General features: G+C 42.5%; 1 protein-coding gene across 1 annotated transcript; it reads left to right on the forward strand.

Annotated features, from left to right (window-relative positions):
* The first annotated feature begins 452 nt into the window (after positions 1 to 452).
* LOC118398414 (methylmalonate-semialdehyde dehydrogenase [acylating], mitochondrial-like) lies at positions 453 to 13,389 on the forward strand. The gene is made up of 12 exons (XM_035793717.2): positions 453 to 619; positions 1,008 to 1,049; positions 1,228 to 1,302; positions 1,925 to 2,086; positions 2,292 to 2,370; positions 2,628 to 2,930; positions 3,288 to 3,409; positions 3,683 to 3,872; positions 5,704 to 5,885; positions 8,634 to 8,813; positions 11,943 to 12,041; positions 12,213 to 13,389. The coding sequence occupies exons 1-12, from the start codon at positions 581 to 583 to the stop codon at positions 12,315 to 12,317; spliced, it is 1,578 nt and encodes a 525-aa protein (XP_035649610.1). The 5' UTR covers positions 453 to 580; the 3' UTR covers positions 12,318 to 13,389.
* The last annotated feature ends 3,949 nt before the right edge of the window (positions 13,390 to 17,338 follow it).

Below are 17,338 nucleotides of genomic sequence, written 5' to 3' on the forward strand. Positions count from 1 at the left end.
ATGATGGACTCGATTTTGCACCAATGAAAGACATGTAACAGAGCTGGGGCGGGCACTAATTGTGCAAGGGTAAATTATTTAGCATGGCTCGGTGTCCTGGGTGTTTGGATTTGATGCATTTTAGACCATTCCATTGGTCCTTACGTGAAATCCACTCAGCCGGAATACCGGACCGTGTAAAACGAATTTGCCCAATGTCAACGACGACTGGTCCCTATCATGAAAGGCCAGCCAATCCGCTTCGTACATTTTGGGGCGTGTTTTTGTTTTCGCCAACTGATTGGTTCTCGTCCAAGCGTTTGTCCCTCACATGGTGCGTCCTCTTCACGGGACTCTAGCGTTTCAATTTCACAGATGCATAAAGTATTTGCTGCATTCATCAACGTGGCCTAACTTTGCTGTCTCATTGAAAGATCGAATAAAAGGTGCAGCTTTTGCGTTTTCTACGTTCCCAGTCTGTTTGACTTCATCAACGTATAACTGCTAGATAGCTGACCTTATAAATGGCCAGAGGTGTCTGTGTTTAGGGACTGTAAGTGTGTGTACTTTGGGCTGAAAGCAATCACAATCTCTTCTACCAATGGCAGGGATTCTAGCAAGATCGTTATGGAGCAAAAAGGTCAACCACATTCCCCGTGCAGCTTTTCTAGCTAAATGCATTGTTTTATACTTGATTGGCTAGCTAGCTATATAAATTGCTAGCATAGTAGCATGGCACGGTAGCTAGTTAGCTAACTATCGCCACAAACTTTTGGGAAAAAAAAGTCTAAGCAGTCATGTACGATTATATCCTTTTTGCCTTGCAACGTTAGCTATATTCTGTAGCATGCGGCCAATGCATGATTAACAGGTTGAACGAGTCAACTAGCTAGCTAACTTCAATGTCACAGTTGGTTAGCTTAGCTAACTAGTTAGCTAGCAGAACTGTAGGGTTTTGGATCTTAGCTAGCTGGTCAATGGCAATGAACGTAACGTTGACAATTGATCCTCGTGTGTCCTCTCTTCAGGCACCACTTCAGATGGGTCTCGCGTGTTATTCATCATCAGTGGTGAGTTAACATCTTGCAATCGTAAAATAACTAGATTTATGAGTGGTCGTATGTATACTGTAGCTCGCTATCTAAGGCTTGTAGTCAAATATATGCTCATGCAATCTACACCTGCACAGACATGTTTGACATTGTCGATGACATGTCCATTGTGAGGTTGTCATTTCCTGTCTTGCAGCCCACCACCAAGCTGTTCATTGACGGCAAGTTTGTAGAGTCCAGCACCTCAGAATGGCTGGACATTCACAACCCTGTAAGTGTCAATGCTTACACACACACACACACACACACACACACACACACACACGCCACAACAGGTGTACACAATGTATAAGCCGGTCGGGTCGGAAGATGAATATGTCTTGAGGGTGTCATATTTTAATCTGTATGATTTGCAAAGTGTAGAAATGGAAGCATATTCTTCACAGCCAACTGACCCTTGACATGTTTATGCACTAACATGAACTATAACGCTGCATCTACTTCAGGGAAACTTGCTATTGACTTGCTTTTGGCAAGGCAACTATATACTGCTGTTGAATGCAGAATCAGCTACACACCCAGAAGACCATAAATCTCTTCCCTACAAATAATTTCATTTAAAAGTTAGCCTAAAAAGGATGTATGTATTATTTATCATGCTAAAACCCCTGGTAAAAGACAAACGTCCCCCTCAAGCATTCAGTCTCACTAAAAATACCATAATGAAGCGCTATCTGACTCAACTGCCGATTCTACATGTCATGATATAACGTTATACCTGTACACAATCAATTTTTACGTTACACCCTCCTGGACAGGCCCCTTATGTAGTGTGTCTCCGTTCACAATGACATTATTATTAATCTATTGTCCTTATTCTCTCCCTACCTCAGGCCACTAATGAGGTGGTGGGTCGCGTGCCCAAAGCCACCCAGACAGAGATGTTAGCTGCAGTAGAGTCCTGCTCCAGGGCCTACGCCTCCTGGGCCGAGACCTCCATCCTCACCCGCCAGCAGATCTTCCTCCGATACCAGCAGCTCATCAAGGAAAACATTGTAAGGAAAGACCCTGGTTTGAAAATGGGCCTCCATAGGAATGGTTCCCAATATTTTGTTCAATATAATGCCTTTTGAGCTGTATTGAAAATCGTGATCCAAAGAAAAAGCTACAAACAAGTTTCTTTGCAACAATCGGGGTCTAAAACATGAATGTTCATCAAAGATGTTTGGTTCATTTATTTATTTTCATCTGTGTTTTCAGAAAGAGCTAGCCAGGCTGATCACCCTGGAGCAGGGCAAGACTCTGGCTGACGCGGAGGGAGACGTCTTCAGAGGATTGCGTAGGTAGACCAGTCATGCTAAGTAGGCATGGGGAAACACGGGAGAAAATGTTTGAACTGTTTGAAACTGGGAGATACGACAACTTGCCTCTGTAGTCTGTATTGAAATCTCTGTTCTGCAATCGCTATCTCCTTGCACCACAAATATTTGACCCTCTGCCCACCACTTCTGTGTCTTTCACTGCTACTCTTATCTCTAAGAGTAGCAGTTTGATCTTCTGCTTCCTGGCTTTACTCACCGTCTCTCTGCCCCCTAGAGGTGGCAGAGCACGCCTGCAGCATCACCTCCCTGATGCTGGGGGAGACCCTGCCCTCCATCACCAAAGACATGGATACCTACACCTACCGCCTGCCCATCGGGGTGTGTGCTGGTATCGCCCCCTTCAACTTCCCTGCCATGATTCCTCTGTGGATGTTCCCCATGGGTATGGTGTGTGGCAACACCTACCTGATGAAGCCTTCCGAGCGCGTCCCAGGATGCACCATGCTGCTGGCCAGGCTGCTGCAGGACGCAGGGATGCCCGACGGGACCCTGAACATCATCCATGGACAGCACGCTGGTAAGATTAGGGGGCGTGTGTGTGATGAGTCTTTATAAAACATGCTATTGAAGTGTGTCCTGTTTCCCAGGATGTAAGGAAAAACCAGGCTATGCTGATCATGTGTGTTAGCTAGTGCCTGAGGTATATTGGTAGTCTTTGAATGTCCTGTAGACCCAGCACTTTATGTTAAGTAAACGCTTTGCCTAATGTGTGTAGGTAAATGTGTTTAAGTGCCGTAGGGGGTAGCAGTCCATATAGGAAACACTATTTGTTTTGTTGCAGGTTTCATTTCCAAGGTGATTACACCTCCATCTTGTGCCCTTACAGTGCCATGTTGAGGAGTGAAATAATATGACCTTTGACCTCTTTCCGTAGCTGTGAACTTCATCTGTGACCACCCTGCCATCAAGGCCATCAGCTTCGTGGGCTCCAACCAGGCAGGAGAGTACATCTACGAGAGAGGATCCAAGAATGGCAAGAGAGTGCAGTCCAACATGGTAAATATGATAACCGAATAGTTTCTATGAATAGGGTCAATTGGGGACTAAACAAATGAAGGGAACCCTTAGATGCTTAGGGAAATATGTCTGCCTTAAATTGTCTACAGTGCCCTTAACCATACTGCAAGATGAATAGTTCTACCACATTATCAATCCTGAACCAGTAGATGGCTGAAGTTCCTTGAGTTTCTTATTGCTTAGGTCTATGTCTTTGCACATTCTGAAAACTCGTGTCAGTAAACCTACCAACCCTTGTATTCTGCCTCGTAGGGAGCTAAGAACCACGGTGTGGTGATGCCTGACGCAAACAAGGAGAACACTCTGAACCAGCTGGTGGGCGCAGCCTTTGGCGCTGCAGGACAGCGTTGTATGGCTCTCTCAACCGCCATTCTCGTAGGCGAGGCTCGTGAATGGCTCCCAGAGCTGGTGGAGCGCTCCAAAGCCCTGCGCGTCAATGCAGGTACAGTGCCTTGCAAAAGTATTCACCCACTTGGTGTTTTTCCTATTTTGTTGCATTACAACCTGTCATTTAAATTGATATTTATTTGGATTTCATGTAATGAACATACACAAAATAGTTCAAATTGGTGACGTGAAACAATAACTTGTTTGTTTTTATTTTATTTTAGACAACAGAAAAGTGGTGTGCACATATGTATTCACCCCCTTTGCTATGAAGCCCCTAAAATAAGATCTGGTGCAACCAATTACCTTCAGAAGTCACATACTTAATTAAAGTCCATTAAAGTTCACCAGTATGTGTATAAATAATACATGCATACATACACACCTGTTCTGAAATGCCCCAGAGTCTGCAACACCACTAAGCAAGCGGCACCATGAAGACCAAGGAGCTCTCCAAACAGGTCAGGGACAAAGTGGTGAAGTACAGATCAGGGTTGGGTTATAAAAAATATCATAAACTTTGAACATCTCACGGAGCACCATTAAATCCATTATTAAAAAATGGAAAGAATATGGCACCACAACAAACCTGTCAAGAGAGGGCCGCCCACCAAAACTCACAAATCAGGCAAGGAGGCCATTAATCAGAGGCAACTGAGACCAATGATAACCCTGAAGGAGCTGCAACGCTCTACAGCAGTGATTGGAGTATCTGTCCATAGGACTACTTTAAGCCGTACACGCCACAGAGCTGGGCTTTATGGAAGTGGCCATAAAAAAGCCATTGCTTAAAGGAAAAAAATAAGCAAACATGTTTGGTGTTCGCCAAAAGGCATGTGGGAAACTCCCCAAACATATGGAAGAAGGTACTCTGGTCAGATGAGACTAAATTTGAGCTTTTTGGCCATCAAGGAATACACCATGTCTGGCACAAACCCAACACCTCTCATCATCCCCACAGTGAAGCATGGTAGTGGCAGCATCATGCTGTGGGGATGTTTTTCATTGGCAGGGACTGGGAAACTGGTCAGAATTGAAGGAATGATGGATGGCACTAAATACAGGGAAATTCTTGAGGGAAACTTGTTTGTCTTCCAGATATTTGAGATTGGGACGGAGGTTCACCTTCCAGCAGGATAATGACCCTAAGCATACTGCTAAAGCAACACTTGGGTGGTTTAAGGTGAAACGTTTGCATGTCTTGGAATGGCCTAGTCAAAGACCAGACCTCAATCCAATTGAGAATCTGTGGTATGACGTAAAGATTGCTGTACACCAGCAGGAACCCATCCAACTTGAAGGAGCGGGAGCAGTTTTGCCTTGAAGAATGGGGGGGAAAATGCCAGTGGCTAGGTGTGCCAAGCTTATAGAGACATATTCCAAGAGACATGCAGCTGTAATTTCTGCAAAAGGTGGCTGTGCAAAGTATTGACTTTTTTTTTTGGGGGTGAATAGTTATGCACACAAGTACATTTTTTTTGTCTCATTTCTTGTTTGTTTCACAAGGAAAATTGATTTTGCATCTTCAAAGTGGTAGGCATGTTGCGTAAATCAAATAATACAAACCCCCCCCAAAAAATATATTTTAATTTCAGGTTGTAAGGCAACTAAATAGAAAAATACCAAGGGGGGGTGAATACAATCACAAGGCACTGTACCTCTCACTCTTTTACTTAAAGGGACTTTCAATGCCTTGTGTGGATTTATGACTTTTTTCCTCCGCAAAACTTCTTACAAATCAAAATGTCCCCCCCCCCCTATGTGTGAGAACATTGATTTAATTAAACATTTCAAATAGTACATCTAATATGACCACCAGCGCCAGTCCACATAGTGTATGTCATAGAATAGAGTTCTAATTGTGTTTTCTTCCTCTGTGTATTTAGGTGACCAGCCGGGTGCCGACGTAGGTCCTCTGATCTCCCCTGAAGCCAGGGCCCGTGTTGAAATGTTGATCCAGAGTGGCGTGGACGAGGGAGCTACGCTGCTGCTGGATGGACGCAATGTCCACGTCAAAGGATACGAGAATGGCAACTTTGTAGGGCCCACCATCATCGCCAATGTTACGGTAAGGGGGGTTGTGTCTCTCTAACCGACCTGGCTTTGAACCTTAGCTGTGTGATTTACTGTTTTTTTTTATTTAAAAAATACTTTAGGGTTGGATCAGCTTTAATATTAGAGCTGATCCAACCCTGAAGTAATTGTAAAAATATATTAAACTGTCTTAGGTCAGTTAGGATCAGTGATAAATTTGAGCTTTTATTTCTTTCATCACATTCCCAGTGGGTCAGAAGTTTGTATTAGTATTTGGTAGCATTGCCTTTAAATTGTTTAACTTGGGCCAAATGTTTTTGTTAGCCTTTCACAAGCTTCCTACAATAAGTTGGGTGAATTTTGGCTCATTCCTCCTGACCGAGCTGGTGTAACTGAGTCAGGTTTGTAGGTCTCCTTGCTCGCACACGCTTTTTCAGTTCTGCCCACAAATGTTCTATAGGATTGAGGTCAGGGCTTTAATGGCCACTCCAATACCTTGACTTTGCTGTCCTTAAGCCATTTTGCCACAACTTTGGAAGTATGCTTGGGGTCATTGTCCATTTGGAAGACCCATTTGCGACCAAGCTTTAACTTAGTGACTGATGTCTTGAGATGTTGCTTCAATATATGCACATTGTCCTCATGATGCCATCTATTTTGTGAATTGCACCAGTCCCTCCTGCAGCAAAGCATCCCCACAACATGATGCTGCCACCCCCGTGCTTCACAGTTAGGATGGTGTTCTTCGGTTTGCAAGCCTCCCCCTTTTTCCTCCAAACTTATTGATGGTCATTATGGCCACACAGTTCTATTTCTGTTTCATCAGACCAGAGGACATTTCTTCAAAAAGTACGATCTTTGCCCTATGTGCAGTTACAAACTGTAGTCTGGCATTTTTTTTATGGCGGTTTTGGAGCAGTGACTTCTTCCTTGCTGAGCGGCCTTTCAGGTTATGTCGATATAGGACTCATTTTACTGTGGATATAGATTCTTTTGTACCTGTTTTCCTCCAGCATCTTCACAAGGTCCTTTGCTGTTGTTCAGGGATTGATTTGCACTTTTCGCACCAAAGTACGTTTATCTCTAGGAGACAGAATGCGTCTCCTTCCTGAGCGGTATGACGGCTGCGTGGTCCCATGGTGTTTATACTTGCGTGAATGTGGAACCTTCAGGCGTTTGGAAATTGCTCCCTAGGATAAACCAGACTTGTGGAAGCCTGCAATTATTTTCTGAGGTCTTGGCTGATTTCTTTTGATTTTTCCCATGATGTCAAGCAAAGAGGCACTGAGTTTGAAGGTTGGCCTTGAAAGACATCCACAGGTACACCTCCAATTGACTCAAATTATGTCAATTAGCCTATTGGAGGTGTACCTGTGGATGTATTTCAAGGATTGTGTGTTCCTGGTGTAACTTGGGCAGTTGTTGCCATCCTGTACCTGTCCCGCAGGTGTGATGTACCGATCCTGTGCAGGTGTTGTTACACGTGGTCTGCCATTGAAGACGATCAGCTGTCCGTCCTGTCTCCCTGTAGCGCTGTCTTAGGAGTCTCACGAACATCTCAGTCTCATGGACATTGCAATTAATTGCCCTGGCCACATCTGCAGTCCTCATGCCTCCTTGCAGCATGCCTAAGGCACGTTCACGCAGATGAGTAGGGATCTTGGGGCATCTTTCTTTTGGTGTTTTTCAGAATCAGTAGATGGGCCTCTTTAGTGTCCTACGGTCACAGTTATGAGAACTTAGGACACTCAATTGCCGACCGTCTGTAAGCTGTTATTCTTAACGCCCGTTCCACAGGTGCATGTTCATTAATTGTTAATGGGTCAATGAACAAGCATGGGAAACTGTGTTTAAACCCTTTTACGATGAAGATTTGTGGTTATTTGCATTTGTATGAATTATCTTTGAAAGACAGGGTCCTGAAAGAGGGACATTTAATTTTTTGCTGAGTTTATATATAACATTTCAGTTTGCAAGAATTGTGTTTAGGTTTTGATTGACTGTTGGCACGCTCAGCTAAACCCTAGGTTTCCACATCTACAAACTATACAGGTTACTGTATTTCATAGATCATGTACATTTTGGTGAACCATCTCCACTACACTTGGAAGGGTCATGCACATCAGTGGAGTATCTCAGAACAATGTTGAACTTTGGTACAGTGGATATTACACTTTGACAAAAGTACAAAAAAATATATACAAACTTTTGACATACCAGTGTTAGGTTCTAAATGAACCTTCTAAAGTTTCATGGACGCTTAATAAAGCTCAAGCGATGTTTATAACCACATTGGGTCAAACAGCTGCAAAAGACAAAAGACATTCACACGAGCACTGATATGTATCCCTTTCTCCTAGGCTGAGTCTCTTCCTACACATCTGAACAGCCAATGCATCTCTGTTGCTTGACAGAGCCTTAGTGATATCTGTTCTTCCTCACTTCATCTGACCTCTGTCCCAAAGTGCTCACTCCTCTCCAACTCACGGCTGTTATGTTGACTCGTACCAGACGGTCTTTTTTTCCTTCCATAGGATCCCTGATGGCTAACAACATATCCGGACAGAATGGAAACGTTATACATTCCCCTCTCTCCCTGAATAAGTATTTCATATTCTCAGAACTCAACACGACAGTCTAGGGCTACAAAACCTAGATATGGGCTAGTTGATCTGGACATTTCTGACAAGTTATAAATGGCTCTCTAAAGTATGCACTGATGAGGGAAATGACGAGGAAAACTGATGATGCACTACTTAATCTCAGGCTTTTTCCTCCCCAGCCAGCGATGAAGTGCTACACGGAGGAGATCTTTGGGCCGGTGCTGGTGGTTCTGGAGGCTGACACTCTGGGTGAAGCCATCTCCCTGGTCAACAACAACCAGTACGGCAACGGAACCGCCATCTTCACCACCAACGGCGCCACCGCCCGCAAGTACACACACGAGGTGGATGTCGGACAGGTGAGCCATAGTTCAGAGACCTCCGGTAGGTGCTTGGGGAAGTAAGACTTGTGTGATCGGCGTCCAACAGTAAAAGTAGTTTCCCATTTAACTTCATTTCTAGATAGATGGGCAACTATGCAGTGATTCATAGCTTGTGGTAACTCTGAGGATAATTTAATGCAACTTTAATTACATTTTAGTTATTTAGCAGATGCTCTTATCCAGAGCGACTTAGTGCATGCATTTTTAATTCGTACTGGTTCCCCGCGGGAATCGAACCCACAACCCTTTGCAAGTGGCATGCTCTACCAACTGAGCCACACGGAGTCATCTATTGTTTACCTCACTATTTTTGTTGTGTAAGTCTTTTTCATGGGTCGTTGAAGGTGTAATTTGTAGGTTAACGTTGGGCATTGTTTTCCTTTTCTATCTTTGGTTAATTTTGTTGGTGTATTGGACGAGGGATGGGTGGGGTTCTCAGATGGTTGAGGGGCAGCTCTTAGTGAACTGTGGTGGGGGGTCTTGGAGGGCTGGTGGTTGGGAGTTTGGGCCGGTGGCTGATGGGTCGCTGGTTCGTGTCCCCATTTTTTTGATCTTGTGGGAGATCTGTCGACGTGTCCTTGAGCAGGGCGTTGACCCTGGTTGCTTCTGTGTCACTCTGGATGGGAGTCTGATAGATGACTGCTTTGTATATATTCAATAATGGTCCGACAAATCCCAGGTCCTGCTGATGGCAGTTAGGATTTGGCATGAGTCAATGGACCCAGGCTAGTAGCGACGGTGTATCGCGTCAGCATGGACCAACATACCTGTGGAACGTTTCCGACTTGTAGAATCAATGCCCCTGATAATTCAGGCTGTTCTGGAGGCAAAGGTAGATCCGACCCGGTACTAGACGGGAAAGTTTATTTTTGAAGTGTCTGTCCCAAATCTGAGAGAAAGATATGTAGTTTGACACATTTAACCATTTTTTTAGCCACTAAACTACTTCCATATATACAGTGCATTCGGGAACGTATTGAGTCCCCTTTACTTTTTCCACATTTTGTTATGCCTTATTCTAAAATGTGTTAAATACATTTTTCCCCTCCATCTATACACAATACCCCATCATGACAAAGCGAAAAAAGGTTTAGAATTTTTTGCAAATGTATTAAAAATACCTTATTTACGTAAGTATTCAGACCCTTCGCTATTAGACTCAATTGAGCTCCGGTGCATCCTGTTTCCATTGATCATCCTTGATGTTTCTACTTATTGGAGTCCACCCGTAGTAAATGCAATTGATTGGACATGATTTGGAAAGGCACACCTGTCTATATAAGGTCCCACAGTTGACAGTGCATGTCAGAGCAAAAACCAAGCCATGAGGTCGAAGGAATTGTCCGTAGAGCTCTGAGATAGGGTTGTCGGCACAGAACTGGGGAATGGTACCAAAGCATGAAAGGTCCCCAAGAACTTAGTGGCCTCATTCTTAAATAGAAGACGTTTGGAACCACCAGGTCAAACTGAGCAATTGGGGAGAAGGGACTTGGTCAGGGAGGTTAACAAGAACCCTATGGTCACTCTGACAGAGCTCCAGAGTTCCTCTGTGGAAATGGGAGAACCTTCCAGAAGGACAACCACCTCTGTAGCAGTCGACCAATCAGGCCTTTATGGTAGAGTGGCCAGACGGAAACCACTCCTCAGTAAAAGGCACATGGCAACACGCTTGGAGTTTGCCAAAAGGCACCTAAAGGACTCTGACCATGAGAAACACTGTCCTCTGGTCTGATGAATCCAAGAATGAACTCTTTGGCCTGAATGCCAAGCGCCACATCTGGAGGAAACCTGGCACCATCCCTACGTTGAAGCATGGTGGTGGCAACAGCATGCTGTGGGGCTGTTTTTCAGCGGCAGGGACTGCCAGACTAGTCAGGATTGAGGGAAAGATGAACAGAGCAAAGTACAGACAGATCCTTGACGTCAACCTGCTCCAGAGCATACAAATATTTTCAGTCGTGTATTTTTTCATTTAGTGTGTGTGCGTGTTAAAAAAAATATATATATACATATTTTTTTTAACCTTTTAACTAGGCAAGTCAGTTCAATGACTGCCTAGGAACTGTGGGTTCAGGGGCAGAGCAACAGATTTTTACCTTGTCAGCTCGGGGATTAGATCTTGCAAGTCCAACACTCTAACCACTAGGCTTCCCGGGACCACCCATACGTAGAATGTATGCACACATGACTGTAAGTCGCTTTGGATAAAAGCGTCAGCTAAATGGCATTTATTATTATATATTACCTGCCGCCATAACTGCATCCTCTTTAGCGGCTTTGAACAACATATTGCCACAGACAATGAACGCAGCAGAATTTGTGACATTATTTGAAATTGTTCTGAAAAGTGGAGGGGGAAAAAATGTATCAAACTTGGTGTGACTGGTTCAGTGCGTCAAATTTCTTTTTTTTTTTTTTGGGGGGTCCTTGCCAATCTGAAACTTCTTAATTTGTATAGTCGACTAATATTTAGAGAACATGGATAATAATAATGCTGCTGATAACATAACGTAATGGTGAAGTTTCAGAGAGAAGCCACGTTTTCTTTTGTCTGATATGCGCAAATGCCCCCCAGCCAATTACCGTAACTTAAATTTCAAGACCATCACAGCCCTATTCACAACTAGTGAGAGGATATGCTGAGAAAGAAGGGCAAATTAGCAGATATTAGGCCCTTGGGCTACAGCATAGCTTCTATACATTTTAATTGCTTACTATATGTGCAGGCTACACACAACCTCTCGACGCAGTTATGGTAGATAATGTTCGATCTCCAGCTCACATTGAAATCCCCAAACTAACGTGTGACTCTGGCAGAGGCTCAAGATATAAACTGTTGCTAATCACAAAAGTGCTTGAGGAAATTTTTTCATTTGCAACATTGTTTCATGATGGTATGCTAACAAAAGCAAGCGCACTGTGGGCCAATTGGTTAGATTTGCGATCAACTGCCGCTGGCCTAGGGCTACTATTAGTTTATCTGATTTATTTAGGGGATCATCTGAGTCACCAAAAACGGGTTATCGTAAAAATAAGCCAACAAGCTGTCTGACATATTTTTTGGGGGGGAAATATTAAACCCTACTCTGTGTGTTTCTCATTTAGATTGGTGTGAACGTGCCCATCCCCGTCCCCCTTCCCATGTTCTCCTTCACCGGCTCCAGAGGTTCCTTCAGAGGCGACACCAACTTCTACGGCAAACAGGTTCGCTCACAACAACCAGCACAAGCCCACAACTGTTTCTCGCCCATGTTTTTTTTTATCATATGACCATATTGGTGCTAATTGAATAGTTTCTGCAGTCAACTGTACAGTATGAGGTGCCAATTTTCTAGTGTTGACTGTCTGCGCCTCTTCTCTGTGTTGTCTCTACAGGGCATCCAATTCTACACTCAGGTCAAGACGGTTACATCACAGTGGAAGGCCGACGACGCCACCACGAAGAGCCCAGCCGTTACCATGCCGACCATGGGACGCTAAACGTTAATGTGGTGTTCTCTACCTGGCACAACGTTCCACATACTGACTGACATGCGTTAACATTCAGAAGGGGTTAGCAGCCAAGGGGTACGAACAACTGATGTCTATTACAGTCATGGAATATGTTTTATACAGAGTGTACTATATGAGAAATGTTTTTGTATTTTGAGTTTGACCCTGTTACTGAAATTGCGTCCGGTAGGGTGATGGCAGATTTTTAATCTGAAATGTACTGTTACTGTAGCAACAAATCCTCTGTTCAAGCACTAGTCATATGCTGACCCTGGGAGTCACATTGGAAGGATGTACTAGGTGGAATGCAATGGGTGAGAGAAGGCCGGTAGCAGCTAGTCTAGTGGTTAGAGTGTTGGGCCAGTAACCGAAAGGTTGCTGGATTGAATCCCCGAGCTGACATGGTAAAGATTTGTTGGCTTCCCCAGAGCAGGCCGTCATTGTAAATAAGAATTTGTTCTTAACTGACTTGCCTAGTTAAGGTTACATCTGAAAAATATTTTATTTTTAAAATCTAAGATGTTACTCCGCTTGCATCTTAACTACAACTATTAGGAGGGGAACAGCGGGACACAGATAAACGGCTTCACCCAGTCCCTTGTGGGCATTAGTGTTCCCAATCTGTGAAACGGAGACACTAGCTTGGTTTCCATCCAATTGGCGATAGATTGTATGCAGATTTTAGAATATTCGCATCAATGTGAATTTTCTCACCAGAGATGTTTCCATCACGTTGACTTGTTGCTGATTTTTAAATTTAATTTTTTTTTTTTTTTTAAAAGGCTGTGGGTTATTATGTAGTGCACATTAAAAATAACAACTTTTGCAGTTAAATTCCCATGTACCGAATAAAACAAAATACACTGTACATTGATTTCCATCGCATTTAACTCTGATGGATTTGTCACATCAAATGTAGCATTATATAGCGAATGTGCTCACTCCGGTATTGGCACGTGCGCTCTAGCCAACCGTTTGCAGTGCGGATACAGCCGACAACATGAGATTATTATGGACAAAGGAGTGAGATTGACAAAAATAAACTGCAGCCAAGCATTGATCATAATGTCACAAGAATCTTCATTTTTATTCGAAAGGAGCATCAATCTCATCACTGTGCACTTCCATCCACCATGTGAAGTTCACTTATTTCATCTGTAGCCCAGGGGTGTAGCCATAATTAGTATTTATTTTTTTGGATAGGCCTAGAGAAATTTGGATATGCATTTTTTTTTTCTACTTAATTTACCTTGCGACTTGCACCATATATTATTTTGTAATACAATCGTTTTATACTAGTGCATACTACCTAGACCAACCTCGTTGCATATACAAATAATGACCTATCATCCCAGCATATTAAAATAAAACTAACTTTAGAAGAGTTGCCAATTTGCCAACAAACTCCTCTTCAGACACACTTTAATCTCGATGGGCAAACAAGCCTATATTTGATGTTACATTGTATACCACGGTGGGCAGTAGTATTATAAAATGGTACCGAACCTTTAGACATAAATCATAAGTAGAGGTTGGCCGATTAATTAGGGACGGTTTTTCACAATTTCAAAACAATCTGTAATCTGCATTTTTGGACACCAATTATATTGCAATCCACGAGGAGACTGCGTGGCAGGCTGACCACCTGTTACTGAGTGCAGGCAGCAAGGAGCCATGGGAAATTGCTAGCTAGCATTAAACTTATCTTATAAAAAGCAATCTTAACATCAATAGTTAACTACACATGGTGGATGATATTACTAGTTTAACTAACTTGTCCTGCGTTGCATATAATCAATGCTGTGCCTGAAATGGTCACTTCTCTTGCGTTCAGTGAAAGCAGAGTCCGGGTATATGCAGCAGTTTGGGCCGGCTGGCTCGTTGCGAACTGTGTGAACACCATTTCTTCAGAGACCGTAATAAATTTGCCCGAATTTTACATAATTATGACAATATTGAAGGTTGTGCAATATTTAGACTTAGGGTTGCCACCCGTTTGATAAAATACGGAATGGTTCCGTATTTCACTGAAAGAATAAACGTTTTGTTTTCAAAATGATAGTTTCTGGATTTGACCATATTAATGACCTTGTGTGTTTTATATTAAAATTAAGTCTATAATTTGATATTCGATAGAGCAGTCTGACTGAGCGATGGTAGGCAGCAGCAGGCTGGTAAGCATTCATTCAAACCTCACTTTCCTGCGTTTGCCAACAGCTCTGTTTATGACTTCAAATCTATCAACTCCCGAGATTAGGCTGGCAATACTATAGTGCCTATAAGAACATCCAATAGTCAAAGGTATATGAAATACAAATGGTATAGAGAGAAATAGTCCTATAATTACTATAATAACTACAACCTAAAAGTTCTCAAATGAGAATACTGAAGACTCGTGTTAAAAGGAACCACCAGCTTTCACATGTTCTGAGCAAGGAACTTAAACGTTAGCTTTTTTACATGGCACATATTGCTTTCTTCTCCAACACTGTATTTTTGCATTATTTAAACCAAATTGAACATGTTTCATTATTTGAGACGGAATAGATTTTATTTATCGTCAAATCAAATTTATTTATATAGCCCTTCGTACATCAGCTGATATCTCAAAGTGCTGTACAGAAACCCAGCCTAAAACCCCAAACAGCAATCAATGCCGGGGTAGAAGCACAGTGGCTAGGAAAATCTCCCTAGAAAGGCCAAAACCTTGGAAGAAACCTAGAGAGGAACCAGGCTCTGAGGGGTGGCCAGTCCTCTTCTGGCTGTGCCGGGTGGAGATTATAACAGAACGTGGCCAAGATGTTCAGATGTTCATAAATGACCAGCATGGTCAAATAATAATAATCACAGTAGTTGTCGAGGGTGCAGCAAGTCAGCAGCTCAGGAGTAAATGTCAGTTGGCTTTTCACAGCTGATCATTAAGAGTATCTCTACCACTCCTGCTGTTTCTAGAGAGTTGAAAACAGCATGTCTGGGACAGGTAGCACGTCCGGTTAACAGGTCAGGATTCCATAGCCGCAGACAGAACAGTTGAAACTGGAGCAGCAGCAAGGCCAGGTGGACTGGGGACAGCAAGGAGTCCTCATGCCAGGTAGTCCTGAGGCATGGTCCTAGGGCTCAGGTCCTCAGAGAGAGTGAAAGAAAGAGAGAATTAGAGAGAGCATACTTAAATTCACACAGGACACCGGATAAGACAGGAGAAGTACTCCAGATATAACAAACTAACCCTAGCCCCCTGACACATAAACTACCGCAGCATAAATACTGGAGGCTGAGACAGGAGGGGTCAGGAGACACTGTGTTATATTACGCTAAAATAAGTGTTCATTGTTCATTCAGTATTGTAATTGTAATTTTATTACAAATATATATCTATATAAATCGTCCGATTAATCGGTATAGACTTTTTTTTGGGGGTCCTCCAATAATCGGTATCGGTATTGAAAAATCATAATATGGTGATTGTTTCATCATAATCCTATGTATCTGTCAGTTCCACCTCAAAAGACAGCAAACTGAAGTGGTTCAGCCAGCCGCTTGTCATTGATGTGCGAAGACGATTTTTAAAATCCTAGGTTGTGTCACCACACTGCATGATGTCATTGGAAGTGTGACAATGATCCTTAACAGAGTTTATATTAGGGAAAATATCAGGGCAGCTGTCGAGTACACTCATTATGGAGGAAAAGTCACTCTTTCCCATGTTCATTTTGCGACTCAACTGCTGAATAAAAACAGTGAATTCAGAATCCTCAATTGATATTGCATAATGATCGCATGTGGTTTGCAGCTGCTCTTTAAGGCCGCAGGTTTGGTAGTCTTTGGAAAAGACTGCCGCTTGCATGATTTGTATGTGTATTCTTGAAATCTTGAGTTCAACTCAGTAATCTGTCTGTCTAGAATATTGTTACAAAGTTGCCTCAGGTCACTGTCCCTCTTGATGCTGAATGTTTTCCCTAATGAAGTTGACTACACTGTAATCAGCGGTTTCCATAAACCCAACAGCATTTTCTTTAATCATTCTACAATGAATGTATCGGATGCACACATTAATAAGTTCTCGTTTAGATTGATCTTCATTAATCTGCTAGTATGGCAAAATACGTGGAAGGCACAGAATGAACTTAATATTTTATCCTCCACAGTAACAATGATGCTTTAACTCATTCTGAATTTTGGGGCTCATAAGCCCATTAAAAACTTATTTGGGATCTGTGTCCCTTCCACTGGACGGTTGAGCTAATGTAGGCTAATGTGATTAGCATGAGGTTGTAAGTAACAAGAACATTTCCCAGGACATAGATATAGCTGATATTGGTAGAAAGCTTAGATTCTTGTTAATCTAACTGCACTGTCCAATTTAGAGTAGCTATTACAGTGAAAGAATACCATGCTATTGTTTTAGGAGTGCACATTTTTTAACAAATTTATTAATAAACAAAAGTCTTGATACATTTTGAACATAAATGCAATGGTTCATTGGATCAGCCTAAAACGTTGCACATACACTGCTGCCATCTAGTGGCCAAAATCTAAGTTGCACATGGGCTGGAATAATACACTATGGCCTTTCCCTTGCATTTCAAAGATGGTACAAAACTGTTTTTTTTTTATTTTGTATTATCTTTTACCAGATCTATATTCTCCTACATAACTTTCACATTTCCACAAACTTCAAAATGTTTCCTTTCAAATGGTACCAAGAATATGCATATACTTGCTACAGGCAGTTAGATTTGGGCATGTCATTTTAGGTGAAAATTGGGGGAAAAAGGGCAGATCCTTAGGCCTGTTTTCTATTTCTGAGTCATACTTTGAGATTAAATTTAAGATTTCAAAAAAATTACCATAGATTGCCTCTTCAGTTTCTCTATGCCCTCTGAGTGAAATATCCTGCTTTGCACACATTAAAACAATATCTATGACCACTTTAACGTGCGCTTTTTTCTATAAAATCCATGTTTGCATCACCATGCATTTGGTTCAACACAGTCCCACGACTTCTAGGC

Source organism: Oncorhynchus keta, chromosome 19, assembly GCF_023373465.1.
Source record: "Oncorhynchus keta strain PuntledgeMale-10-30-2019 chromosome 19, Oket_V2, whole genome shotgun sequence".
Classification (NCBI taxonomy): domain Eukaryota; kingdom Metazoa; phylum Chordata; class Actinopteri; order Salmoniformes; family Salmonidae; genus Oncorhynchus; species Oncorhynchus keta.